Consider the following 26,845-nt stretch of genomic DNA (forward strand, 5'->3'; position numbering starts at 1 on the left):
TGGTTCCTCCACCAAAACGTTCCGGGAGGGGCGAACCGCGCTGTGCCCCGCCTCGGGCAGCCCCTCTCGGCCTCCAGAAGCGAGAAAAGCTTGGGGCCAGGCCCGCTGCGAGGCTGAGGTCCCTCAGCACCACCACACGGAGCCATACCTCCAACCCCACCCCACCACTCCGCACCCCTCCATGGACTCTGAGCGCACTGGGGCCGAACGCGGGGTTTATTTATGTACAGGCAGGCGACACGCAGCGCTCCCAGCACCGACCTGCAGCCCAACCCCACGGCCACCAGCCGCCACGGGGCCTTCAGGCACCCCTCAGTGCCGTGATGGTGCCCCAAAGCTTTTCTTTGCTTCGTCTTCCGCTCCCAGCCCGGTGCTTTGGCTGGGATGACTCCATCCCAGATGCAGCCCTGGAAATGGGAGCCAAAAACCCCACCGTGGGGCGGTGGGCTCAGGGGTGCTGAGGGCCACGGTGGGGCCCGGGAGAGGAGAAAAAGCAGCGAGGGAAAACGGGAGGAGAGCTGTGGGTGAACCCTGAGGGCAGCCGAAGGGAAACCTCACTGTGGCTCTGCAGTGCTTCAAGGGAGCTCATCAACAGGACAAAGAGCGACTTTCTGATGGCAGCAGGGCCAGGGGGAACGGCTTCGAGCTAGAAGATGGGAGACTGCGATTAGATTTAGGCAGCAGGAGATTCTTTAGGCAGAGGGCAATGAGGCAACGCTGCCCCGAGCTGGGAGCGCCCCATCCTGGAGATGGACGGGCTGAGGGCAGGGTATGGAACCAGGCAGTCTGTAAGGTTCCCCTCCGACTTAATCCATCCTGCAGCCTCTAGCAGAATGCCAGTGAGGACGAGGGGGCACAGCAAAGACTCTCAGGCTGCAAAACCCCAATGTTGGGGGGAGGACGTTCCTGCTGGGGTTGTGGTTTTGCAATTTTTTTACTTTCCCCTTTAGAAGTCGCTCGGCACACCCCAAACTGCAGCCCCATAAAGAAAACCAACCCCAGCTTACGCATTTCCTCCTCTCCAGCTCCTGCCTGCAGCAGCCCTGCATTCTACCTTAAATGACACCAACCACCCCAAAAAAGCTACCAGACTTTTCCAGGCTTCAGAGCTGCTTTTTTCTTCTTCCCTTTGGGTTGTATGGCTGGGCATGGGGAGGTAAGGCTGGGGGAAGGCCAGGGAGGATCTGTGTGTGTGCTCAGGAATCCGGAGCTGGGCTAAGCAGCGGTTCGGCCTCGGGGCTCTCGTGCTCTTTACGTGTGCAGGCACTCATCAACACGGTGTTGGGGGGGGAGCAGGGCAGTGCCTCTTACTGAAGTGAATTGGCAGCGTGTGTTCATCCCAAAGTAGCACTTAGTGAGTGAAGTTTGCTCAGTTTTACATGGCTCTGCCCCAAGGCTCTTTGTCTTCTGTGTTCTCAGGTGCGGTGCAAAAATTCCTGCTGCTCTTCACCAGGCAGCAAACGTGGGAGTGTGTGGCACCAGGAGAAGGGGACCGAGGTGGCTCACAGCCTTGGGGTAAGATTGCAATCCGAGAAGGAAAGTGTCCCAGGTTGCTCTCCTTCGGGGAGAGCAATCCTCCAGTGTCGGGCTCCATCCCATCACCCTGGCAAAGAGACACCAGGGGCGAAGCCAGCGCCATTCCAGCAGAGAGTGAAACAAAACGTTTTCTTCAAAGACCCCAAAACAGCGACAACACACCCTTTTCTTTCTCAAAACCAAGCGCATCCAGGCTGTGCCCTCGCGTTGCATGAGGGCTCTACAAGCAGCAGGTGGGATAAACAAACCTCATAGCCCACGTGGGTGCCTGGGAGAGACGGGGGAGTGCTGGTGGGAGCGGGGACGTGGCGGTGGGTATTTCCCCAAGCAGCAGACAGGGGCCAAAATCTCTCGGTAAGCTCAGTGGCCACCTCCAAAGCGGGTGACGGGGGGGACTTGGTGCCTCGTGCCGGGGGCTCCCGGATTGTTCACCTCCAGGGTTTTTGGCTGCGCCACGGCCAGACGCATGGCGCAGACACATCCGTCTGGAAAGACACTCGGCCAAAGCCACGGGGGGGGAGGCTCAAGATTCGATCTTTTCCTTCTTTTTGCCCTTTTTCAGGAAGGACGGGGTCCGGAATTTCTTCTTCTTCTTGGAGGGTGATTTGGAGGGTGAGCCTTCGGGGGAGACGGGGGTGCTGGTCACCGTCTCGCTCTTCTCCTTGGGGGCATCCTGCTCTGGGTTGGCCGGGGTTCTTGTCTGGTCCCCCCCTTTGCTCTCCTCGGTGCTCTGCTCCTCATCCTTCCCATTGACCACCGCAGGCGGCTCCTTCTCGGCGGAGGAATCGGCCGGAGCTTGGCCATCCTCCACCTTCTTGTCACCTTGACAAAGGGAGAGGGAGAGGTGAGTGCTGCGGGGCTGCCAGCCGGCATCGCCCTCCCCACGTCACCCCGGGCAGGAGCAGGATCCAACCCTGTAAGCGCAGCACAGCGCGCCAGGACCCGACACACCGCTTCCCTGAGCCTTTCCCCTCCCCACGGGATGGAACGTCGGGCAGAACCCTGCATCCCAGCCTCAGCGATGGAACAAAGCGGGCAACACCAGCAAGGCAACCCAAGGCAGGTCCTGCTGCAGGCGCTGAGCGGGCTGCTGGAGCCCGGCCCCTCCGTACTTACTACAGTGATAAGCATTCGGAGTCAGGGGGAACTCCTGGGGTGAAAGCGACACATGGAGGAAAGAGAAAGGAAGACGTTGTGGAGACAGACAGACAGACGGACACCATGAGACACGATGAGACAGCCAGCAGCCCCCACCGTCACCCCCCCATGCCCCAACCCGTGCAGGTTGCATACAACAGATGCACATGATGTGTGGGTAACGACGCTGGAAGCCCCCGCAGAGCCCCCCTGGTGAGTGCCAAAATCCTGCATTGACCTTAAAAGGGAGGCAGCAGGTATGGGGCCATTGTGCATCCCCACTGCTGTGGGGCAGCACGAAGGCACTGCTGATTTTTACCCACGTTTTCCACAGGGGTTTTGCTCTTCAGCCCTCTCCGCCCACACCCCACTCACCCTCCTGACCCTCCGGGGCTGCACTTTTGTTGGGGGATTTTGGGGACCCCGGTGGTGATTTTGGGGGGGATGCCTGGGTCTCCTCTTCCTCCTTGTCTCCTGCAGACAGACAGATGGCTACAGACCCCATAATGGGGCTCTGGGATGCACACGGTCCCCCCCGCTCGTACCGTGCAGCCCCAGCTTCTTCCTCTCCACCTCCCGCTTGTACTCCTCCAGCTCCTGGTCCGTGAGCTGGCTGAAGGGGTTCGGGGGCTCCGGCTCAGCGGGGGCCTCCTCTTGGGATGGGTTTTTGGTCTCAGCATCCCCCAGATGGCTTTCTGTGGACTGAACCCCCCCCGAATAGCAGCGTCACCCCCTGGCACGAGGAGGAATGGGGACGTGGGGACATGGAGGACGTACGGGGCTGCGGCTCGTCTCGGCGATCACACTGGCCAGCAGCTGGGACTGTGGCCCTGCAGACTTCACGTCCTGGCGGTTCTGCTCACGGATCTACAAGAGAGATGCAGAGAGAGGATGGGAAAACATGGACATGTCATCCTTGGGACCCTTGGGACCCCACATCCAGGGTCACCCGGATGGCAATGCACCTTGTTCCTCATCTCCAGCACCTCCTGAGGGTCAGTGTAGAGGGGCACAAACTGGTTTGGGTTCTCGATGCGGATGGCGGTGCCACTGCTGCCCTTCTCCACCTCGTCAGCCTTCAGCCACTGCGCGGAGAGGAAGGGGAACACCCAGAGATGCATGGCATGGAGAGCAAACCCAAGGGAATTCATGGCATGGGGAGAGGAAACCCTCATAAATGCATGGCATGGAGAGCAAACCCAAATGAATGTATGGCATGGAGAGAGGAAACCCCAATAACTGCCCCAACAAATGCATGGTACTGAGAGAGGAAACCCGGATAAATACACGGCATGGAAAGAGGAAAACACAATACATGCATGGCATGGAGGCAGCAAGCCCCAATAAATACATGTCGTCAAGAGGAAACCTTAGTAAATGCATGGCTTTGAGTGGCAACCCCAATAAACACACAGCATCGAGAGAGGAAAGCCTAATAAATGCATGGCATTGAGAGCAAACCCTGATAAAAGAATGGTTTTGAGCAGTAACTCCAGTAAATACATGGCATTAAGAGAGGGAACCTCGATGGCTGTGTGGCATGGAGAGCAAACCCTGACTCACATCATTGGGAGCGAACCCCACTTGCAAGGCACTGGGAGGAAACCCCTATTAATGCATGGCATGGAGAGAGAGGAGAACTTGATAGATGAAAGCAAACCCCAATAAATATATGGCACGGGGAGGGCAAACCCTGACAAATGCATGGCGTGGCAAGAGGAAAGCCCAAGAAATGCATGGCACCAGGAGATTAAAGCTGATGAATAAATGCATCTTGCAGAGAGAAGAGACTGTGCCAAATTATGTGCTGCAGAGAAAGGAAACCCCAACAGAGCACCGAGTGCTGGCAGCGGGCTTTTAGAAGAAAAGGCGGTCTGGGCAAATAAAGGGGCAAATAAATGCAACTGAAGTGGGCACACGAGGCATTTCTCACTGCTGGAGAACCCCTGTGGGCTCTCTCTGCACACCCATTTTTGGTGGAACCAGCGCTCCAAGCATCCCCTACCTCCCTTCTATCAACAACCCCCCCAGGAGCGATCAGCTGGAGCCAAAACCCCAAAGAACCCAACAGCTCCATACGGTCGTCTTGGTCTTCTGGCCTCCCTGCTGCTCCTCAGCCACGCTGACCCGCAGGTACGTGTTGGGTGTGTTGAGCCACCGCGTCTTCTCCTTCTGCTGCTTCTGTGCGTGCTGCCGCAGCGCAGGCGTGGGCATCGCCTCCTCCTCGAAGACGAAGGCTGTCACCGTGGCAGGGATGAGCACATCGCTTTTGGGTTTGCTTTTCTCTTGCACGAAGGGGTAGCGATAGGTGTAGCCGGTGCGGTAGCCCTGCAGAGCAAAGCGTTATCGAGTCCTGTGAGTTATTTTCTCAAAGTGGTTTGAAGGGATGGAGGGACGCCGTGCGCTCACTCGCAGGTGCTCACCAGGTTGTCCAGCATCCTCATCAGGGCTTCAAATTCGTGCTCGCCCAACCGGCTCTTCTGCATGGGGCCGAAGGTGCTGCCAGCCCAGCGCACGGAGCCGACCTCGTGGGGACGGTGCTTGGCACGCTCCAGCACGATGAGGTTCTCTGCACCACCTGCACTCGCCAGTGCCGACACCTGCAGCATTGCATCGGTGGCTGAGACTTTGCACAGAGCTGTGCACGGTGCAGGGGGTATTGCATCAATGGCTGAGAGCATGCAGAGCTCAGTGCGTGGTGCTGGAAGCATTGCTCTGGTGGTGAGAGCATGCACAGCCTTATGTATGTACAGTGGAGGGGGTATTTCATTGATGGCTGAGACCATGCATGGTGCTGAGGGCATTGTACCAGTGGCTAAGAACATGCACAGAGCTGTGTATGGTGCAGGGGGTATTGCATCGATGGATGAGAGCATGCGTGGTGCTGGGAGCATCGCACTGATGGCTGAGACCGTGCACAGCTCAGTGCATGGTGCAGAGGTACTGCACTGATGGCTGAGACCGTGCACAGCTCAGTGCATGGTGCTGGGAGCATTGCACTGATGGCTGAGACCGTGCACAGCTCAGTGCATGGTGCTGGGAGCATTGCACTGATGGCTGAGACCGTGCACAGCTCAGTGCATGATGCTGGAAGCATTGCACTGATGGCTGAGACTGTGCACAGCTCAGTGCATGGTGCAGAGGTACTGCACTGATGGCTGAGACCGTGCACAGCTCAGTGCATGGTGCAGAGGTACTGCACTGATGGCTGAGACCGTGCACAGCTCAGTGCATGATGCTTGAAGCATTGCACTGCTGGCTGAGACCGTGCACAGCTCAATGCATGGTGCAAGAGCATTGCACTGCTGGCTGAGACCATGCACAACTCAGTGCATGGTGCAGGAGCATTGCACTGCTGGCTGAGACCGTGCACAACTCAGTGCATGGTGCAGGAGCATTGCACTGCTGGCTGAGACCATGCACAACTCAGTGCATGGTGCAGGAGCATTGCACTGCTGGCTGAGACCGTGCACAACTCAATGCATGGTGCAGGAGCATTGCACTGCTGGCTGAGACCATGCACAACTCAGTGCATGGTGCAGGAGCATTGCACTGCTGGCTGAGACCACGCACAGCTCAGTGCATGGTGCAGGAGCATTGCACTGTTGGCTGAGACCACGCACAGCTCAGTGCACGGTGCAGGAGCATTGCACTGTTGGCTGAGACCGTGCACAGCTCAGTGCACGGTGCAGGAGCATTGCACTGATGGCTGAGACCGTGCACAGCTCAGTGCATGGTGCAGGAGCATTGCACTGCTGGCTGAGACCACGCACAGCTCAGTGCATGGTGCAGGAGCATTGCACTGCTGGCTGAGACCATGCACAGCTCAGTGCATGGTGCAGGAGCATTGCACTGCTGGCTGAGACCATGCACAGCTCAGTGCATGGTGCAGGAGCATTGCACTGATGGCTGAGACCGTGCACAGCTCAGTGCACCATCCCAGGGCACCGCGGGCCCCCATGCTGGGGGCAGCTCTCACCTGCACCTCGCAGGCTGCCTGCAGGTGGAAGATGCTGTAGAAAGCCTCCTCGGCCGTGTCGCCCAGCGCCAGCACCCCGTGGTTGCGCAGCACCAGGATCTGCAGTGGCAAAGGAACATTAGCACAATGTGTGGGGCTGGGGGGGGGGACCGTCAGCAGCACCGTGACCCCCCCAGACCCACCTTGCAGGTGGGGCCGAGGCACTTCTGCAGCTCAACCCGGTCGGCTTCGTCCTCCACCTCACCACGGAAGTCGAAGTAGGCGATGTCCCCCAGCAGCAGCGCAGCACGGGAGATGGGCAGCACACCGCAGCGCATGGCTGACACCTGTGGCACAGCATGGCATGGTATGGCACCACGTGGCATGGCACAGCATGGCACGGCACGACTTGGCGCAGCACGGAGCAGAGTGGCACAATGCAACACAGCAAGGCAGAACGTGGCATAGAACAAGACAGAGTGGCACAGCAGGACACGGCACAGCTTGGCACAATATGGCACAGCGTGGAATGGTGCAGTGTTGCACAAAACAGTGTGGCACAACTTGACACAAGACGGTACAGCGTGGACCAACACAACGTGGCACAACGTGGCACGGCATGGCACGGAATGGGGCAACGTGGCACAACACCACAACGTGGCACGGTGTGGCATGGCACAACTTGGCACAACACAACACTGCACGAAGTAATATGGCACAATATGGCATAGAACAACGTGGCATGAAGTTGCACAGTGATGCACAATACAATATGGCACAATACAACACAACATGGCACAGCACAACACAGCACGATGTGGCATAGAACAACACAACGGAGCAATATGGCAGAATTTGGCACACGGTGGCACAGAGCAATATGGCACAATATGGCACAGTGTAACACAATGTGGCCCAATATGGCCCATCACAACACAATATGGCACAATAGGGCACAGTATGGCCCATCACAACACAATATGGCACAATAGGGCACAATATGGCCCAACACAACACAATATAGCCCAATATAACACATAATATCACAATATGGCACAATAGGGCACAATATAACATCATATAACACATTATATCACAATATTGCCCAACGCAACACAATATGGCACAATAGTGCACAATAAGGCCCAATATAACACACTGTATCACAATATGGCCCAACACAACACAATATATCACAATATGGCCTTACACAACACAATATGGCACAATAGTGCACAATAAGGACCAGGAGGGCCCAGTAGGGTACAATATGGCCCAACACAACACAATATGGCACAGTAGGACCCAGTATATCACAATAGGGCCCAACACAACACAATATATCACAATAGCGGACAATAAGGACCAGGAGGACCCAATAGGGTACAATATGGCCCAACACAATACAATATGGCCCAATAGGGCCCAACACAACACAATATGGCCCAGTAGGGCATAATAGGGCATAATAAGGCCCAACACAACACAATATGGCACAATAGTACATAATAAGGACCAATAGGGCTCAATAGGATACAACATGGCCCAACACAACACAATATGGCCCAGTAGAGCCCAACACTGCACAGTATAACATATTATATCACAATATGGCCCAACACAACACAATATGGCACAATAGTGCATAATAAGGACCAGTAGGGCCCAATAGGGTACAATATGGCCCAACACAACACAATATGGCCCAACAGGGCCCAACACAACACAACAGGGCCCAACAGGGCCCAGTATAACACAATAGGGCACAATAGTGCATAATAAGGACCAGTAGGGCCCAATAGGGTACAATATGGCCCTACACCGCACCCCTCCCTCCCTCTCACCGCTGCTGTCGCTGGGGTGTGCAGGCGCACGATGCAGCGCGCGTCGGGGCGGGCGGCGTAGATGGCAGCATGGAGGCTGAAGGCACGAGCGTCGGGGGCAAAGTCGGTGCTACCCTGCTCCACGACATCCCCCAACACGTTCACCTTGATCTGAGGAGAGAGGGGAGGTCTCAAAGCACAATATGGCCCTACACAACACGATATGACCCAATATAACACATAATGTCACAATACGGCCCAGTATAGCACATAATGTCACAATATGGCCCTACACAACACAATATGACCCAATACAGCACATAATGCCACAATATGGCCCAGTATAGCAGATAATGTCACAATATGGCCCTACACAACACGATATGACCCAATACGGCCCATAATGTCACAATATGGCCCAATACGGCCCATAATGTCACAATATGGCCCTACACAACACAGTATGGCCTGATATGGCCCATCATGTCACAGTATGGCCCAATATGGCCCATAATGTCACAGTATAGCCCATAATGTCACAATATGGCCCAATATGGCCCAATATGGCCCTACACAACCCAATATGGCACATAATATCACAATATGGCCCAATATTGCACATAATATCACAATATGGCCCTGCACAACACAATATGGCCCAATATTGCACATAATATCACAATATGGCCCTACACAACACAATATGCCCCAATATAGCACAATATTGCACATGATGTCACAATATGGCCCTACACAACAAAATATGGCCCAATATAGCACACAATATCAGAATATGGCCCTACACAACACAATATGGCCCAATATAGCACATAATATCACAATATGGCCCTACACAACACGATATGGCCCAATACAGCACATTATGTCACAATATGGCCCAATATTGCACATAATATCACAATATGGCCCTACACAACACAATATGGCCCAATATAGCACATTATGTCACAATATGGCCCTACACAACACGATATGCCCCAATATAGCACAATATGGCACATAATGTCACAATATGGCCCAGTATAGCACATAATGTCACGATATGGCCCTACACAACACAATATGGCCCAATATAGCACACTATGTCACAATATGGCCCTACACAACACGATATGGCCCAATATAGCACACTATATCACAATATGGCCCAATATAGCACATTATGTCACGATATGGCCCAATATAGCACACTATGTCACGATATGGCCCTACACAACACAGTGCGGCCCAATGGTGGGGATACAGGGGGGCGGTAGGGGGGGGCTCACCAGGCTGGCTGCCGTCACCTCGCTGCAGGCCAAACCTTGGGGGGCCACCAGGAAGTGCTCCTGTTCTTTGCTGACCCTTAGCTGGGGGGGGGGAGAAGGGAAAGTGAATGGAAGTGAAAGGGGGTGAAAAGGGGGGGGAGAAGAGGGGGAAAAGGGGGGGGAAGGAGAGGGGGAAAAGGAGGGGGAAGGAGAGGGGGAAAAGGAGGGGGGAAGGAGAGGGGGAAAAGGGGGGTGAGGGGAGGGGGAAAAGGGGGGTGAGGGGAGGGGGAAAAGGGGGGTGAGGGGGGGGGGAAAAGGGGGGGGAGGGGGGGGGAAAATGGGGGGGAGGGGGGGGGAAAATGGGGGGGAGGGGGGGGGAAAATGGGGGGGAGGGGGGGGGAAAAGGGGGGGAGGGGGGGGGAAAAGGGGGGGAGGGGGGGGGAAAAGGGGGGGAGGGGGGGGGGAAAAGGGGGGGGGGAGGAGAGGGGGAGGGGGAAAAGGGGGGAAAAAAGTGGGGGGAGGGGGGAAAAAGGGGGGGAAAGGGGAGGGAAAGGGGGGGGAGGGGAGGGAAAAGGGGGGGAGGAGGGGGAAAAAGGGGGGGGGAGGAGAGGGGGGGAGGAGAGGGGGAAAGGGGGGAGGTGGAAAGGGGGAAAAGGGGGGGGGAGGAGAGGGGGAGGGGGAAAAGGGGGAAAAAAGTGGGGGGAGGGGGGAAAAAGGGGGGGAAAGGGGAGGGAAAGGGGGGGGAGGGGAGGGAAAAGGGGGGGAGGGGAGGGAAAAAGGGGGGGAGGAGGGGGAAAAAGGGGGGGAGGAGGGGGAAAAAGGGGGGGAGGAGGGGGAAAAAGGGGGGGAGGAGGGGGAAAAAGGGGGGGAGGAGGGGGAAAAAGGGGGGGAGGAGGGGGAAAAAGGGGGGGAGGAGGGGGAAAAAGGGGGGGAGGAGGGGGAAAAAGGGGGGAGGAGGGGGAAAAAGGGGGGGAGGAGAGGGGGGGAGGAGAGGGGGAAAGGGGGGAGGTGGAGGGAGGGAAAAGGGGGGGAGGAGGGGGGAAAAGGGGGGGAGGAGGGGGGGAAAAGGGGGAAAAAAGTGGGGGGAGGGGGGAAAAAGGGGGGGGAAAGGGGAATAAATAATAAAATTAGAAACAAAATGGAAAATAGTAGAAGACTAAAAATAGAGCAATAAAAAGAGAAGAGAATAAAATGAGATGGAAGGCATAAATAGAAGAAACAGAATGGAAAAATGAAAAGTCAGCAAAAATAAAGGGGAAAACGTAAAATAAATGAAATAACAGAAATGAGTAAAGGGAAATTTGAAGAGTTAATAAATAATAAAAGGGAAAAATAAAATGAAACAAAGCGAAGTAAATAGATAAAAATAAATACAATAAAAAACATCAAGAAATAAATTAAGAAAATAAAAGAAAGTAGTAAATAAAGTAAATAATGAATTGAATAATAACTAGCTAATTAAATAGTAAAAAAAATAAATCACATAAAAAGTTGATAGACAGCAATAAATGAAATAATTAATGAAAAGTAAATCAAGTGATCAATTAATGCAGTAAGTAGGAAACAAAAACTAAAGTCAGTAATATGAAACTGTAGAATGAACAAATGATTAAAAATTAACAGGACGGATAAAGTAAAAACGTGGAGAGTAGGGAGTGAATAAAAGTAAAATACATGAAGGGAATAAAGGGAAATGAAGTTTGAAAGGGGAAACTATAAATGAGGCAAATATGAAAGGGAAATAAATGGAAGGAGGGAAATATAGGAATAAAATAAAAAAGTGAAATAAATGAAAATAAGTGAAATAAATACAGCCAAATGGGTGAAATACAGCAGGAAAACCGAGAAAAAAACGGGTGAAATAAATGAAAAGCGTGTGAAAAGGAAACAGCAAAATAAGTGAAGCAAATAAAGTGAAAAAGGTGAAATGAGTGGGGCAAAACAAGAGAAATGAGTGGGGCAAAACAAGAGAAATGAGTGGGGCAAAACAAGAGAAATGAGTGGGGCAAAACAAGAGAAATGAGTGGGGCAAAACAAGAGAAATAAAGAACCGCAATCAATAAAACAAGCGCAATCCATAAGAATCAAACACGTGACATAAAAACCAACTCCGCGCTTCCCCCCGTGAAGCGACGCGAAAGGAAAAACCCGCAACGGCTTTCATAAAACGCCCCGAACGTCGTCCGACCGTCGGGAGGACAAACGGACGCTTTCGAAAGCGGAGAAAAAGAACAAAGAGCGAAAACCCGCGCGGTGCTCACGGTGACGGCCGCGTGGCCCAGCTGCGCCCAGCCGTACAGATCCAGCAGGCGGTGCACGCTGCTCACTTTGCAGCGCATCAAACGCTCCCCCTTGGCCAGAGCCGGAGCGTCCGGACCGTGAAGGTCGTTGATGGGAGTCACCGCTGTCAGACCTGCCGGGATACGGGGACAGAGTGGGGTGATGTGGGGACAGCAGGGGGAACAATGGGGGGATGCGACGTGGGGACAGTAGGGGGACAACATGGGGATGTGATGTGGGGGTGGCATTGGGACACAGGGTGGGGATGATGTGGGGACAGTGAGGGGACAAAACGTGGGGACACAACGTGGGGATGGCATTGGGACATTGTGGGGATGGCACTGGGACACAGGGTGAGGATGATGTGGGGACGATGAGGGGACACAACGTGGGGACACAACGTGGGGACACAACGTGGGGACACAGGGATAATATGGGGTGATGCGGGGACAGTAGGGGGAACAATGGGGGGACACAACATGGGGACAGCAGGGGGACAACATGGGGATGTGATGTGGGGGTGGCATTGGGACACAGGGTGGGGATGATGTGGGGACAGTGAGGGGACAAAACGTGGGGACACAACGTGGGGATGGCATTGGGACATTGTGGGGATGGCACTGGGACACGGGGTGAGGATGATGTGGGGACATAACGTGGGGACAGTAGGGGGACAACATGGGGATGTAATGTGGGGACAATGAAGGGACACAACATGGGGACACAGGGATAATATGGGGTGATGTGGGGACAGTAGGGGGAACAATGGGGGGACACAACATGGGGACAGCAGGGGGACAACATGGGGATGTAATGTGGGGATGATGTGGGGACAGTGAGGGGACACAACATGGGGACACAACGTGAGGACACAGGGATAGTGTGGGGTGATGTGGGGACAGCAGGAGGAACAAGGGGGGGACACAACATGGGGACAGCAGGGGGACAACATGGGGATGTGATGTGGGGATGGCATTGGGACACAGGGTGGGGATGATGTGGTGACAATGAGGGGACACAATGTGGGGACACAACGTGGAGACACAGGGATAGTGTGGGGTGATGTGGGGACAGCACTGGGAACAATGGAAGGACACAACATGGGGACATAATGTGGGGGTGGCATTGGGACACAGGGTGGGGATGATGTGGGAACAGTGGGGGGACACAACGTGGGGACACAGGGATAGTGTGGGGTGATGAGGGGACAGCAGAGGGACAACATGGGGACAGAACATGGGGACAGTGTGGGGTCACAACGTTGGGATGTTACGTGGGGATGGCATTGGGACACAGCATAGGGACAATGGGACGGCGTGGGGTAATGTGGGGAAACAACATGGGGACAACAGGGGGGACATAATGTGGGACAGTTTGGGGACGATGTGGGGACTGTGGGACAATGTGGGGATAGCATTGGGACACGGTGAGGATGATGTGGGGACAGAACATGGGGACAAAACATGGGGACAGCAGGGGGACATAATGTGGGGATAGCATTGGGCACAGTGTGGGGACACAGGGATAGTGTGGGGTGATGAGGGGACAGCAAAGGGACAACATGGGGACAGAACATGGGGACAGTGTGGGGACACAACACGGGGACGGCATTGGGACACAGGGTGGGGATGACGTGGGGACAGTGAGGGGACACTATGGGGTCACAACATGGGGATGGCGTTGGGGCACAGTGTGGGGTGATGAGAGGACAGCAGAGGGACAACATGGGGACACAACATGGGGATGTAACGTGGGGATGGCATTGGGACACGGTGGGGATGATGTGGGGACAGTGAGGGGACACAATGTGGGGACAATGTGGAAATGTGATATAGGGGCAGCGGGGACACAACGTGGGGACACAACGTGGGGACACAACGTGGGGACACAACGTGGGGACACAACGTGGGGACACAGGGATGGTGTAGGGTGATGTGGGGACAGCAGGGGGGCACAGTGAGGAGACACTGGGGGAGACACAATGTCGGTACAGCATTGGGATGTTGTGGGGACACAACATTGGGACAACATGGGGACAATGTGGGAACATAACGTGAGATGATGTGGGGACAGCAGGGACACAAGATGGAGACACAGCATTAGGACAATGTGGGGACAAAGCAGGGGGACACACATGGGATGGGGGGGGACACGAAGTGGGGACAGCATTGGGATGCAACACTGGGACAACATGGGGACAGTTTGGGGACATGACATGAGAACAACATGGGGACAACGAGGACAATTTCTGTGATTCTGTGAACAACGTGGGGACAATTGGGGGAACAAATCCAGACGGGGGGCGCAATGTATGGACAACATGGGGACAGAAGGGGGACAAAACATGGGGACAGTGGAGAGATTGCATTGGGGAGGTGTGGGGACAGCAGGGGACCAATGTATGGACAACATGGGGACAACGGGGGGGGACACAGCATGGGGACAACAGTGCTCCACCCCCCCCAGCCCCCTCCCAGCTTTCCCATGAGGAACAGAACGTTGAGCACTCGGCGATGTTCTCTGAACCACAACTTCAGAAGCGCCCCCAAATCCTTCACTTTTCTTTTCATCCCCAAAAGCCCCCCACGCCTCCCCCCCCCCCCCAGCCGTACCCATGGGGGAGGTGGGGAGGGCAGCAGGGGACGTGGTGGCCACGAAGTCTGCAATCTGCCGCAGGGCCCACACGTGGGACGAGTTGTTCCCCTTCTTCATCTGCTCCTGGATGAGGCTCTCCAGCTCCTCCCTGAAAGACTGCAGAGCGCGGCGTCACCGACCCCAGCGGTGCCCAGAAAGGGGACATTTGGTGGCACCACGGTGGTGCCATCTCCGGATGGGTGGTGGCATTGCCAGGGGGTTGGGGAAAGCAGTGGTAGAGTGGGGATGATGTCATTGAGGTGGTGGTGGTGGTACCATGGTGACGTCACCAACATGGTGCCATGGGGACGGTGACATCACGGTGATGTCACCAACTTGGTGCCATGGGGACGGCAGCACCAGCAGCTTGATGGAAGTGCCATCACAAAGATGGTGACATCATAGCAACGTCACCAACTTGGTGCCATGGGGACGGTGGCACCACCAGCTTGGTGGAAATGCCACCACAAAGATGATGGCACCATGGTGACACCCCGGTTTGGTGGCATGGTGATGGGGACGTAGTAACGGTGGCACCACAAGCTTGGGGAAAGTGCCACCATGGTGACATCACCAACGTGGTGCCATGGGGGTGGTGACATCATGGTGGCGTCACCAACTTGGTGCCATGGGGATGCTGGCATCAGCAGCTTGATGGAAGTGCCACCATGAAGATGGTGACACTATCCTGACACCACCAACACGGTGGCATGGGAGCAGTGACATCACCAGCTTGATGGAAATGCCACCATGAGGACGATGGCACTGTGAGGACATCACATCACATCTTGGTGGCGTGGTGATGATGACATCATGGTGGCATCACCAACTTGGTGCCATGGGGACGGTGGCATTGCCAACTTGATGGAAGTGCCACCATGGTGACATCACCAACATGGTGCCATGGGAATGGTGGTGGCATCATGGTGACACCACCAGATGGGTGGGGACATGCCCTGCACCAGCAGAGAGCAGCGTTTTCTTTTGGGGCAAGAGGGATTTTTGGGGACAGAAGGGACAGGGATGGGACAAGAAAGATGGGGTGGAGTCAAAGGAATGTTTGGGTTCAAGAGAGGCATGGATGGAGCAGGGGAGACATTTGGGGTCAGGAGGGGTGGGATGGAGCAGGAGGAATATTTGGGGTCAGGAAGGATGATGGATCCAGGACACAGCAGGAAGAACATTTGGGGTCAGGAGGGATGGGGCTGGATTGGGAAAGGAGGAACACGTGGGGCCAAGAAGGAATGGGATGAGAGGGGACAGAAGGGACAGGAAGAACATTTGGGGTGAGGAAGAATAGGACGGGTTTGGGATGGGAAAGGAGGAGCATTTGGGGTTATGAGGGATGGGATGGGGCAGGAAGAAGGGGATGGGACAGGAGGAATGTTTGGGGTCAGGAGGGATGGGATGGGTTTGGGATGGGGCAGGAAGAACATTTGGGGCCAAGGAGGGATGGGATGGGGTTAGAACGAGGCAGGAGGAACGTTTGGGGACAGAAGGATTGGGGCAGGAAAGGTGGGATGGAGGAGGAATGTTTGGGGTCAAGAAGGATGGGATGGAGCTGAGATGGGGCAGGAGGAACATTTGGGGACAGAAAGGACATGGATAGGGCCGGGAAGAATGGGATGGGTTTGGGATGGGAAAGGAGGAGCGTTTGGGGTCAAGGAGGGATGGGGCTGGGATGGGGCAGGAGGAATATTTGGGATCAGGAGGGACATTTGGGGACAGAAGGGACACGGATGGGGGCAGGAAAGGTGGGAAGAAGCAGGAGGAACGTTTGGGGTCAGGAAGGATGGGATGAAGCTGAGGTGTGGCAGGAGGAACATTTGGGATCAGGAAGGGTGGGATGGGGCAGGAGGGCCGTTTGGGGCCAAGGAGACCATTTTTAGGGTCAGGGGCCGCCGCTCACCGGGCTCTGTAGGATCATGGTGACCCTCTTCTTCTGCTCCATCATGTTGAAGTCCTGCCTCAGGTCGGCTGCCATGTTCCGCTCCCGCAAGTATTCGGGGTCGTCTTCGGGGAAGCGTTCGAAGTACCGGGGTGCGGGGGGGGACGGGGGGTGCTCAGGGCTGGCAGCTGTGCTCATCCCGGCGGCCCTACAGACAGCAGGACGTACAGTGCGCCCCTATTGCTGCCCAAATCGCCCCACAGCCTCCTGGTTCCCATTGCAAGCAGCACCAGAGAGAAGCATGGGGGGTGGGGGGGGGGGGAAGAAGGGGGGGGACAGCCCCTGCCTGCACCCTATAGATAAGGGCTGCAGCACCTCCGCCCTGTGTGGGGTGATGATGGGATGTGGGGGGGGGGAGATAGGGGGGGAAAATTGGGAAATCCGGGGGAAATGGGGTGAATGCTCTGCCCCCCCCCCCCCCCAAAGGCTGTAATTGGGATATTTTGGGGAGAGCACCACACACACCCATACCCACCCCCCCCCCCCACAACCCCCCCATATAAAGCATCCCCCACCCCAGGCAGCAGTGGGGATGCATGCAGGGCCCCAATACCCAAATAACCCTTTAAACCTCCCCCCCCCAATATTCCCCCCCCCCCCCCGGTTGTGTTCATTCACATCACCACTCAGCCCTCATGCACCCCCCCCCCCCCCCCATATATCACCCACCTGCAGCAAGCAGTGACCCACAGCTGTTCCTATGGTAATAATAACGGGGGCAGCTCAGTGCCCCCCCCCCACCCCCCCCTCTTTAGCATTAAAGCAGAATTGGTGAGGGGGGGTCGTTGGGATATTATGGGATGGGCCGCCCCCCCCCCCCCACCTCACCACACCCAACCCCTCTGCGGCACCGCAGAGCGCAGCGCTGGCTGATGATGGATGGGGGGGTGGGAAAAGGGCGATTCTCTACGGGGGAGGCGGGGATGGGGGGTCCTACAGCCCCACAGTGCGATGGGGGGAGAAAAAAAAATAAGGATGGAAGAGGGGTGGGGGGGGGGGGGGGCATTCCCTGTTTGTGCATTAGGATGAAGCCGGGGGTGGGATGCGCTCCCCTCCCCCCACTCAGATGGAGATGCAAACAAAAGAATTGAGATATTGGGGGGGGTGGGGAAGAACAGGGGGAGGCGAACACAGGTGACCCCCCCCCCCCCCCTCACACCCCTTCAGCATCCCCCCCTCGCGACCCCCACCCCATTATCGTTACACAACGTGATGCCCAGCAGGTGCATCCCTACCCCCCCCCCCCCAAACCCCCCCCATCCGCACCCACCTCTCAGCGCATCTCCCACACGTGACAGCGCCCGACGGGGACACGCGTGGTTCTGTGCCCCCCCCTCTTCCCCCCAAGCCCCCCCCCCCTCCTTTCCGAGCCCCACTCGGCGATGACAAAGAGCCCCTCCCCGCTCCCGGAGCTCCCCCTGCCGGCTCAGCCCCACAGAGCATCACCCCCCCCCCCCCCCTTCATCCCATCGCCCCCACCTGCGAGTGGGCGAACCCAATCCCTTCCCACCCCCCCAGCCCCAAAAAAATAAACCTCATTAATTCAGTGCGCCTTTAATGAGCGCACCCACCTGGGGCGCAGCGCAGGTGCCGGAGCCTAATTACGCTTTAATGAGCAATTAAAGGTACCGCCTCCCTCCGACCCCTCCCTCTCCACCCCCCCCCAGCAGCACTACGGGAACGCGGAGCTCCATAGCATCAATGCGGGGGGGGTGGGAAATCAATTCTGATTTGGGAGCACCGAAATCAGCGCAGGGACGCCAGCATCACTCCGGCTCCCCCCCCCCAAATCTTCGTTAATTTTCTTATGGATGAGCAGGAAGCGTCTGGAAAAGAGAGAATATTTCTCAACCAAAGGTTTTGGGTTTTTTTTTTGGGGGGGGGGGGGGCTGATTTGAGGCACCCCATGCGTGATGCCCCCCCCCCCCCATAAAAGAACAACCTCCCAGGTCCACCCCCACGTCCCAACTCACCGCCTGCAGCCGCCCCACGCAGGGCTGGGATCCCCATGGATGCGGGTGGGGGGCACACGGGGGCCAACCGCCCCCCCCCGGCGTCACCTCCTGGCCGCCTCCCGCTCCGTCCTGCCAAAAATTTAAAGCTTTTCACCCCCGAAAATAAAATTAAAAAAATCAGAGCGGGGTCATTCGGGGGCTCGGACACAAGGACCCCCCTCCCCCCCCCCCCCCCATAGGATTTTTGGGGTGGGGGTACCTGCAGCCCCCCCGTGTCCCGCAGCACAGCCCGCAGCAGGCGGATGTATTCGGCAGCTGCCCGCAGGGTGTCGGCTTTGCTGGGTCTGCGGTCCCGGGGCACCAGAGGAACCAAAGCCTTCAGGGCTGAGAACCCGCTGTTCAGATTCCTGATCTGTGATGGGGGGAGACCCCAACCCGCATCAGCATCGCCCCGAACCGAGCCCCAAAAGCAGCCCCAACTGGGGGGACCCCAATCCCAAAAATCAGCATTGAACCCAGAGCCCAAGAGCAAGTCCAGAACCCAGGGCACACACCAACCCCAAACCCCAGATCCCCAGCATCTGCCCTGACCCCACAGCACAGGATGAACCCTGATCCCAAAACAACACTGACCCCAAAGCCCAAGGGCAAGCCCAGAACCCAGGGCACACGCTGATCCCAAACCCATGCTGACCCCAAACCCCAGAATACCAACATCAGCCTTAACCCCAAAGCACAAGGTGAACCCCGATCCCAAAACAACACTGACCCCAAAGCCCAAGAGCAAGCCCAGAACCCAGGGCCCACGCCAGCCCCAAACCCCAGATCCCCAACATCTGCCCTGACCCCACAGCACAGGATGAACCCTGATCCCAAAACAACACCGACCCCAGAGCCCAAGAGCAAGCCCAGAACCCAGGCCACACGCTGATCCCAAACCCCAGATCCCCAACATCTGCCCTGACCCCAAAGCACAGGATGAACCCCAATCCCAAATCAATACTGACCCCAAAGCCCAAGGGGAAGCCCAGAACCCAGACGCCAATGTCAAACCCTGACCCAAAACCCAGTGCATGTTCTGCCCCAAATCAGCCCTGACCCCAAATCAATACTGGCCCCAAACCCCAGAACTCCAGCCCCAAAGGCCAAGGGCAAACCCTGATCCCAAACCCCAGGGCAGCCTGTGACCTCAAATCAGCACGGACCCCAAACCCTTGGGCAAATCCTTACCCCAAAGCAGCGATGATAAAAGCCAAGGGCAAATCCTGACCCCAAATCCCAGAACCCCAACATCTGCCTTGAACCCAAAGCACAGGGTGAACCCCAATCTCAAATCACTATTGACCCCAAAGCCCAAGGGCAAGCCCAGAACTCAGACCCCAGAACTCAAGGTACATCCTGACCCCAAATCAGCCCTGACCCCCAGAAGCCAGACCCCAAGAGCAAACCTCGACTCAAACCCCAACGCACACTCTGACCCCAAATCAGCCCTGACCTCACATCAGTACTGGCCCCAAGCCCCAGAACTCCAGCCCTAAAGGCCAAGGACAAACCCTGATCCCAAACCCCAGGGCAAACCCCAACCCCAGAATCAACCCTGATCCCAAATCAACATTGACCCCAAACCCCAAGCCCAGACCCCAAGATGCATTCTTACTCCAAATCAGCCCTGACCCCAAACTCCTGAACCCCAACCCCAAATAAATATTGACCCTAAACCCCAGAACCCTGACCACAAAACCCCAGGGTGAACCCTGATCCCAAATCAACATTGACCCCAAAATCCCAAAACAGCCCAAAACTCAAATCAATGTTGACCCCAAAAGCCAAGGGCAAACCCTGACCCCAAGCCCCAGAATTCCAACCTGCAGGGCAAATCCCAACCCCAAACCAGCTCTGACCCCAAACCCCAGAGCAAACCCCAACCTCACATCAGCACTGACCCCAGAACCCTGATCCCAAAGCCCCAGGAACCCTGAAGCCCTGATAACTGCGAGTCCCCAAGGCAAACTCCCAGTGACCCCAACCCCAAATAACTGTAGACCCCACAAACCTCAAACCCAAGAACCCTGACCCCAAATACCCACAGACCCCAAGAACCCTGACCCCCTAACAAGCTCTCCAAACCACAACTCACAATAACCACAGACCCCAAAAACCCCAACCCTAAATGCCTGGGAACCCCCAAACCCATAACACCCAGTGACTTTAACCCCCTAAAAGCCCCAAGAACCATCCCATTAACTGCAGACCCCAAGAACCACAAGCCCCATTAACTGCAGACCCCTATAACCATGACCCCAAGAACCACAAATCCCCCCAACCCCCACAACTGCGGGCCACCTGACCCCACACCCACCCCAAATGGGACGGAAAACCCAAACCCCACAACACATCACCCCAATGTCCCCCCCCCAACCCAAGACCCCCCCCACCCTATTTGGGGTCCCCAGCACGGGGTCCCTCACCCTCTCCCGTTCTTTGGCATTGGCCACCCGCCGCCGTTCCAGGACCCCCTCGGGGTCCCCCACGGCCATATAACCCCCTTTGGGGTCGCGGCGCAGGCGGGTGATGGGGGCTGCGTGGGGCAGGGGGCCGTGCTGCTGGCTCAGCACCACACCCAGCACCTCGGGGGGGGGGGTGGGCAGCAGCACCCCCAGCGCACCCCGCTGCTCCCCCATAACCCGGCTGTAGGGGCAGAAGCAGCAGGCAGGGCAGCTTCTATAGAAAACCCTAAAAAGGGCTTCCAAATGCCCCATAAATACCCTCGGTTTAATGGGGTTGGGGGGGGAGGAGGGGGAGCTGCACCTGGTGCCCAGCTGGGGCTAACGAGCAGCGGCCTTTCCCCTAATTAGTGCTCGTTAGGGGGTGCACCACTGTGCTCCATCCGTATCTCAGCCCTATAACGAGCCCATGAGGCAGGGTGACCCCGATCCCAAATCAACACTGATCCCAAACCCCAAGGACAAGCCCGGATCTCAAGGGCGAGCCCTGACCCCAATGTCTGTGACCCCAATAACTGACATCATGACCCCAATAACCCCCCAAAAGCAATGACCCCAATAACTGACACCCCCAATCACCATGACCCCAATAACCCCCCAAAAGCAATGACCCCAACAACCATGACCCCAATAACTGACACCCCCAATCACCATGACCCCAATAACCCCCCAAAAGCGGTGACCCCAATAACTGACACCCCCAATCACTATAATCCCAATAACCCCCCTAAAGCAATGATGCCAATAACCATGACCCCAATAACTGACACCCCAAACACCATGACCCCAATAACCCCCCAAAAGCAATGACCCCAAGAACCATGACCCCAATAACTGACACCCCAATCACCATGACCCCATAACCAATACCCCCTGAACCCAATAACCAATACCCAAAACCCTAACTGCAAACCCCCGACCCCAAACTCTAGGGTGAACCCTGACCCCAAAACTTTCCTATTTGGGGCTTTAAGCTTTGGGGTTATTGGGGGTATCTGGTTTTGGGATTGTGGTTATAGGGAGCATCCATTACTGGAGGTCATGGTTATTTGGGGGTATATCTGGTTTTGGGGTCATGGGTATTGGGGTATCAGTTATTGGGGGTATCTGGTTTTGGGATTGTGGTTATGGGGCACATCCGTTATTGGAGGTGATGGTTATTGGGGTATCAGTTATTAGGGTATCTGTTTTTGGGGTCGTGGTTATGGGGTATTGGGGGTATCTGCTTTGGGGGGTGATGGTTATTGAGGTCATAGTATTGGGGTGATCAGTTATTGGGGTTATTGGGGTTATGATAATTGGGGTATCAGTATTTGGGGGTATCTGGTTTTGGGGGCTGTTAGGTATTGGGGTATTGGGGCTATTAGGTATTGGGGTGCTGGGTTTTGGGGTTATTTATTGCAGTTGTGGTTCGGGGGGTTGTAGTTGTTTGGGTTATCAGTTATTGGAGGCTGTGGTCATTGGGGTTATTAGGGTCATTGGGGTTATTAGGGTCATTGGGGGGAATCAGTTATTGGGGCGTATCTGTTTTGGGGTCGTGGCTATTGGGGTCTCAGTTACTGGAGGTCATAGTTATTGGGGTTATTTGGGGTCTCAGTTATTTGGGGTATTAGTTACTGGAGGTATCTGTCTTTGGGGTCGTGGTTATTGGGGGAATCAGCGATTGGAGGTCATAGTTATGGGATGATCAGTGGGTAGGGCTACTGGTTATTGGGGTCATGGTTATCGGGGTACCAGTTATTGGGGTTTATGTTTTGGGGCTGTGGAGTTTGGGGTTATTGGTTATTGGGGTTATCAGTTATTGGAGGTCACAGGTATTGAGGTGGTCAGGTATTGGCCTTACTAATTATTGGGGTGGTGGTTATTGGGGTCATGGTTGTTGAGGGTATCAGTTATTGGGGGTATTTGTTTTAGGGGCCATGGGTATTGGGGTTACCAGTTATTGCAGCTGTTTTTGGGGTTGTAGTTGTTGGGGTTATCAGCGCTGGGTATTGGGGTTTCTGGTCATTTGGGTTACCAGGTATTGGGGTGTCAGTTGTTGGCGTTATCGGGGTGATCAGTTTTTAGGGTTACCAGTTATTGGGGTCATGGCCATTGGGGATATCAGTTATTGAGGTTGTCTGTTTTTGGGGTCGTTATTATTGGGGCTATTGGGTATTGAGGATATCGGTTATTGGGGTTATGAGTCATTGCAGGTCACGGGTTTTGGGTTACTGGTTATTGGGGTCGTGATTATTGGGGTTATCGGGCAGTGGGGTCTCAGTGGGGTTATCACTGCGGCCGTGGTTATTGGGGTCGTAGTGGTTGGGATTATCAGTTATTGGGCTCACGGTGGTTGGGGTTTTCAGTTTCTGGGTTTATTGATTTGGGGGTTATTGGGGTCATCGGTTATTGGGGTCATCGGTTATTGGGGTCATTGGTTATTGGAGGTCATAGTGGTTGGGGATATCAGTTATTGGGGTCATGGTTATTGGGGTTATCAGAATTATCAGTTATTGGGGTCGTAGTTGTTGGGGTTACCAGAATTATCAGTTATTGGGGTCGTGGTTGTTGGGATTATCGGAATTATCAGACATTGGGGTTATGGTTATTGGGGTTATCAGAATTACCAGTTATTGGGGTCATGGTTGTTGGGGTTATCAGAATTATCGGATATTGGGGCTATGGTTATTGGGGTTACTGATTTATTTTTGGGGGGTGGGGCATCACAGTTATTGAGGTTTTCGGTTATTGGGGTTTTTTCTGAACAAGGGATGTTCGGCCAAAAAGTGGTGCTGTCCCCCAAAACCGCCCTAAGCCGTGCGGCTGCCGCGTGACCCCAAAGCATCCCCCAAAAGCATCCCCTAAAAGGGACCTCGTGGTGAATCGGGCAGCCCGAAAGGGAGGAGTGGGGTTTGGAGGCCCCGCGTCCCTACTATTATGGGATGCTGAATAGTTCCGAGTGGACGCATTAATAGGGCGGGAGGTTTCGGTAGGTGGCAGTGTGACCCCACAGCCGCTGCTGAACCCTACAGCTGCCGGGAAATGGGGGAAATTCCCTTTAATCCTTAAATGACGGGGCTGCTATTGGGGTCGTAGCGATTGAGGGTTCATCGGTTATTGGGGGTATTGGTTTTTGGGGTGAGGGTTTTTGGGATTACGGTGATTGGGATCATGGTTATCGAGGGCATTGTTTTGGGGTGTTATGAGTTATTGGGGTCGTGGTTATTGGGGTGTCAGTTATCAGAGTCACACGTATTGGGGGCATCGGTTATTGGGGTCATGGTGATTGGGGTATGAGTTATTGGGGTCGTGGTTGTTGGGGGTATTGTTCTTGGGGGGTTATTGGGGTCACGGTTATTGGGGGTATCAGTTATTGGAGTCACAGATATTGGGGTCGTGGTTATTGGGGTCATGGCTTGGGGGGCTCATGGTGATTGGGGGTATTGGTTATTGGGGTCACAGTTGTTGGAGTGATGGTTTTGGGGGGGTTATTGGGGGTTTTGTTATTGGGGTTGTGGTTATTGGGATCGTGGCTATTGAGGGTATTGTTTTGGGGGGTTGTCAGTTATTGGGGTCGTGGTTATTGGGGCTATCAGTTATCAAAGTCGCAGATATGGGGGGGCTGTAGGTTATTGGGGTCACGGTTATTGGAGTCATGGCTTTGGGGTTATCGGTGATTGGGGTCGTGGTTATTGAGGGTTTTGTTATTGGGGTCGTGGTCATTGGGGCTATTGGTTATTGGGGTCATGGTTATTGGGGTAACAGTTATTAGAGCCACAGCTATTAGGGGGATAGGTTATTGGGGTAGAGGTTATTGGGTCATGGTTAATGGGACACAGCGTCATGGTTTTGGGGGGTCATAGCGATTGGGGTGTCCGTTATTGGGGTCACGGTGACGGGGTGTATTGTTTTGGGGGGGTTATTGGTTATTGAGGTCACGGTTCCGGGGGGGTAGCAGTTAATGGAGTCACAGGTATCGGGGTGTAGGTTACTGGGAGTGGCGGATATTGGGATCGGGAGGCACGGTTTTGGGGTTTCGTGGTTCTTGGGTATTGGTTTGGGAATTGCAGGTTATTGGGGTCACGGTTATGGGGAATTGGCTTTTGGGGACACGTGCACCCCCACCCCGCCCCGCCGGGCTCTGACGTTTCCCGTTAATCACGGGAATGGAAAATCACCCGCGCTTCTCCCATTTCCCTCTCCAGGAAGGCCGGGGGGAAGGGCAGCTCTGTGGGGCGGCCCCATTCCGGATGACACGCGATGAGCCTGGCGTGTCCCCAAGTGTCACATGAGGCCATTGGAGGAGCTCCATCCCGATGGGGTCGGGTGGATCCCGTGTGATCCTACAGGCGTCAGTCTGAGGGATGCGGCTCCTCCGTCTGCTCCCTGAGCTCAGCGCCCGCCCTATAAGTGGTGGCCTCTGCTTTGGGATGGGGGCAGACCCAATAAGGCATTGTGAGAGGTAACCACCGGCTGCGTGACGAAGAAAATCCCATTAGCGAACCCCAAAGTCCAACCAACGGGTAGGGTTTGGCTCCTCCACCTTCTGCTGGTGGTGCTGACCCCATAGGAATCACCCCCAGAGATGCTGTGCTTTGGGGGCCGGCCATATAGATCCTAAACAGGTGGATATCTGTGGGTTTGGCACAGCAAGAAGCCCTCAAATCTATGGGGTGGGTTCATCCCTCATTCATCCCTCAGATCTGTGGGTTTATCGCTCAGATCTGTGGGTTCATTGCTCAGATCTGTGGGTTCATTGCTCAGATCTATGGGTTCATCGCTCAGATCTCTGGGTTCATCCCTCAAATCTCTGGGTTCATCGCTCAGATTTATGGGTTCATCGCTCAGATCTGTGGGTTTATCACACAGATCTGTGGGTTCATCGCTCAGATCTGTGGGTTCATCCCCCAGATCTATGGGTTCATCCCTCAGATCTGTGGGTTTATCACTCAGATCTATGGGTTCATCGCTCAGATCTGTGGGTTCATCCCCCAGATCTATGGGTTCATCCCTCAGATCTGTGGTTTCATCCCTCAAATCTGTGGGTTTATCACTCAGATCTGTGGGTTCATCCCTCAGATCTATGAGTTCATCGCTCAAATCCGTGGGTTCATCCCCCCAGATCTATGGGTTCATCCCTCAGACCTATGGGTTCATCCTTCAGATCTATGGGTTCATCACTCAGATCTATGGGTTCATCGCTCAGATTTATGGGTTCATCGCTCAAATCTATGGGTTCATCCCTCAGACCTGTGGGTTCATCCCCTGTTCCCATCGGGATGTGGCCCAAAGGGGATGCTCACATCCAGGCTTTGGGATGGGGGGAAATTATGTGTGTAATAGGGCAGAAATGAGAAGAACTTTGCCCACTGTGCGGGTGGAGCGTGCTGCCCTGAAAGCCTTCATCCTGCCATTAGGGTCATAAAACTCTCTCTGCTGCCATAAATCCTTATCTTGGCGGATATTGCCTGCGGGGAACGGACAATCCTGGAAACCCAAGGGACATTCAGTCCCCAAACCCCACACCGATGTCTTCCCCCATTGTCTTCCACACTGTGGAAGCGATGGGAATGGTGGTGTGCCAGCCAGCGGGCTGTGATTCCCCTACAGGAGCAATAGGGTCGTTTGGAGTTAGCAGGACCAGGGCTCTGATCTGGGTCTGGGAGATATTATAGGGGATTTCTGTAGGGTAACATGGCTGGGAGAAAGTCATGCCACCGTTGGGCTGAGGGTGATGGAGGTTGTGGGATGCGTGCATTGGATGTATGGGATGGGGATGAGGGCAAGAATGGGGTGAGGTGGGATGGGATGGCAGTGGTG

The 26,845-nt window shown here is 55.2% G+C and overlaps 2 protein-coding genes across 3 annotated transcripts; both read right to left on the bottom strand.

Annotated features, from left to right (window-relative positions):
* Positions 1-170: 170 nt before the first annotated feature.
* ADD2 (adducin 2) lies at positions 171-17,979 on the bottom strand. Of its 2 annotated transcripts, XM_090125441.1 has the most exons (16): positions 17,855-17,940; positions 17,254-17,282; positions 16,546-16,732; positions 14,615-14,753; positions 11,984-12,135; positions 9,744-9,824; positions 8,476-8,625; positions 6,835-6,978; positions 6,653-6,751; positions 5,097-5,273; positions 4,753-5,001; positions 3,639-3,758; positions 3,451-3,540; positions 3,219-3,375; positions 3,049-3,147; positions 171-2,358 (listed from the first exon to the last, which is right to left on the bottom strand). In XM_090125441.1, the coding sequence occupies exons 3-16, from the start codon at positions 16,720-16,722 to the stop codon at positions 2,060-2,062; spliced, it is 2,133 nt and encodes a 710-aa protein (XP_089981567.1). In that variant the 5' UTR covers positions 16,723-16,732; positions 17,254-17,282; positions 17,855-17,940; the 3' UTR covers positions 171-2,059. The 2 variants fall into 2 exon arrangements, with proteins under 2 accessions (XP_089981567.1, XP_089981568.1); XM_090125442.1 differs by lacking the exon at positions 17,254-17,282 and having other exon boundaries at positions 17,855-17,979.
* A 148-nt stretch (positions 17,980-18,127) lies between these two features.
* FIGLA (folliculogenesis specific bHLH transcription factor) lies at positions 18,128-21,256 on the bottom strand. Its single transcript, XM_031596979.2, has 4 exons — positions 21,008-21,256; positions 18,799-18,951; positions 18,558-18,668; positions 18,128-18,410 (listed from the first exon to the last, which is right to left on the bottom strand). The coding sequence occupies exons 1-4, from the start codon at positions 21,218-21,220 to the stop codon at positions 18,390-18,392; spliced, it is 498 nt and encodes a 165-aa protein (XP_031452839.1). The 5' UTR covers positions 21,221-21,256; the 3' UTR covers positions 18,128-18,389.
* Positions 21,257-26,845: the final 5,589 nt, after the last annotated feature.

This window comes from Phasianus colchicus, chromosome 27 (genome assembly GCF_987193195.1).
Source record: "Phasianus colchicus chromosome 27, bPhaCol1.hap1.1, whole genome shotgun sequence".
Taxonomy (NCBI): domain Eukaryota; kingdom Metazoa; phylum Chordata; class Aves; order Galliformes; family Phasianidae; genus Phasianus; species Phasianus colchicus.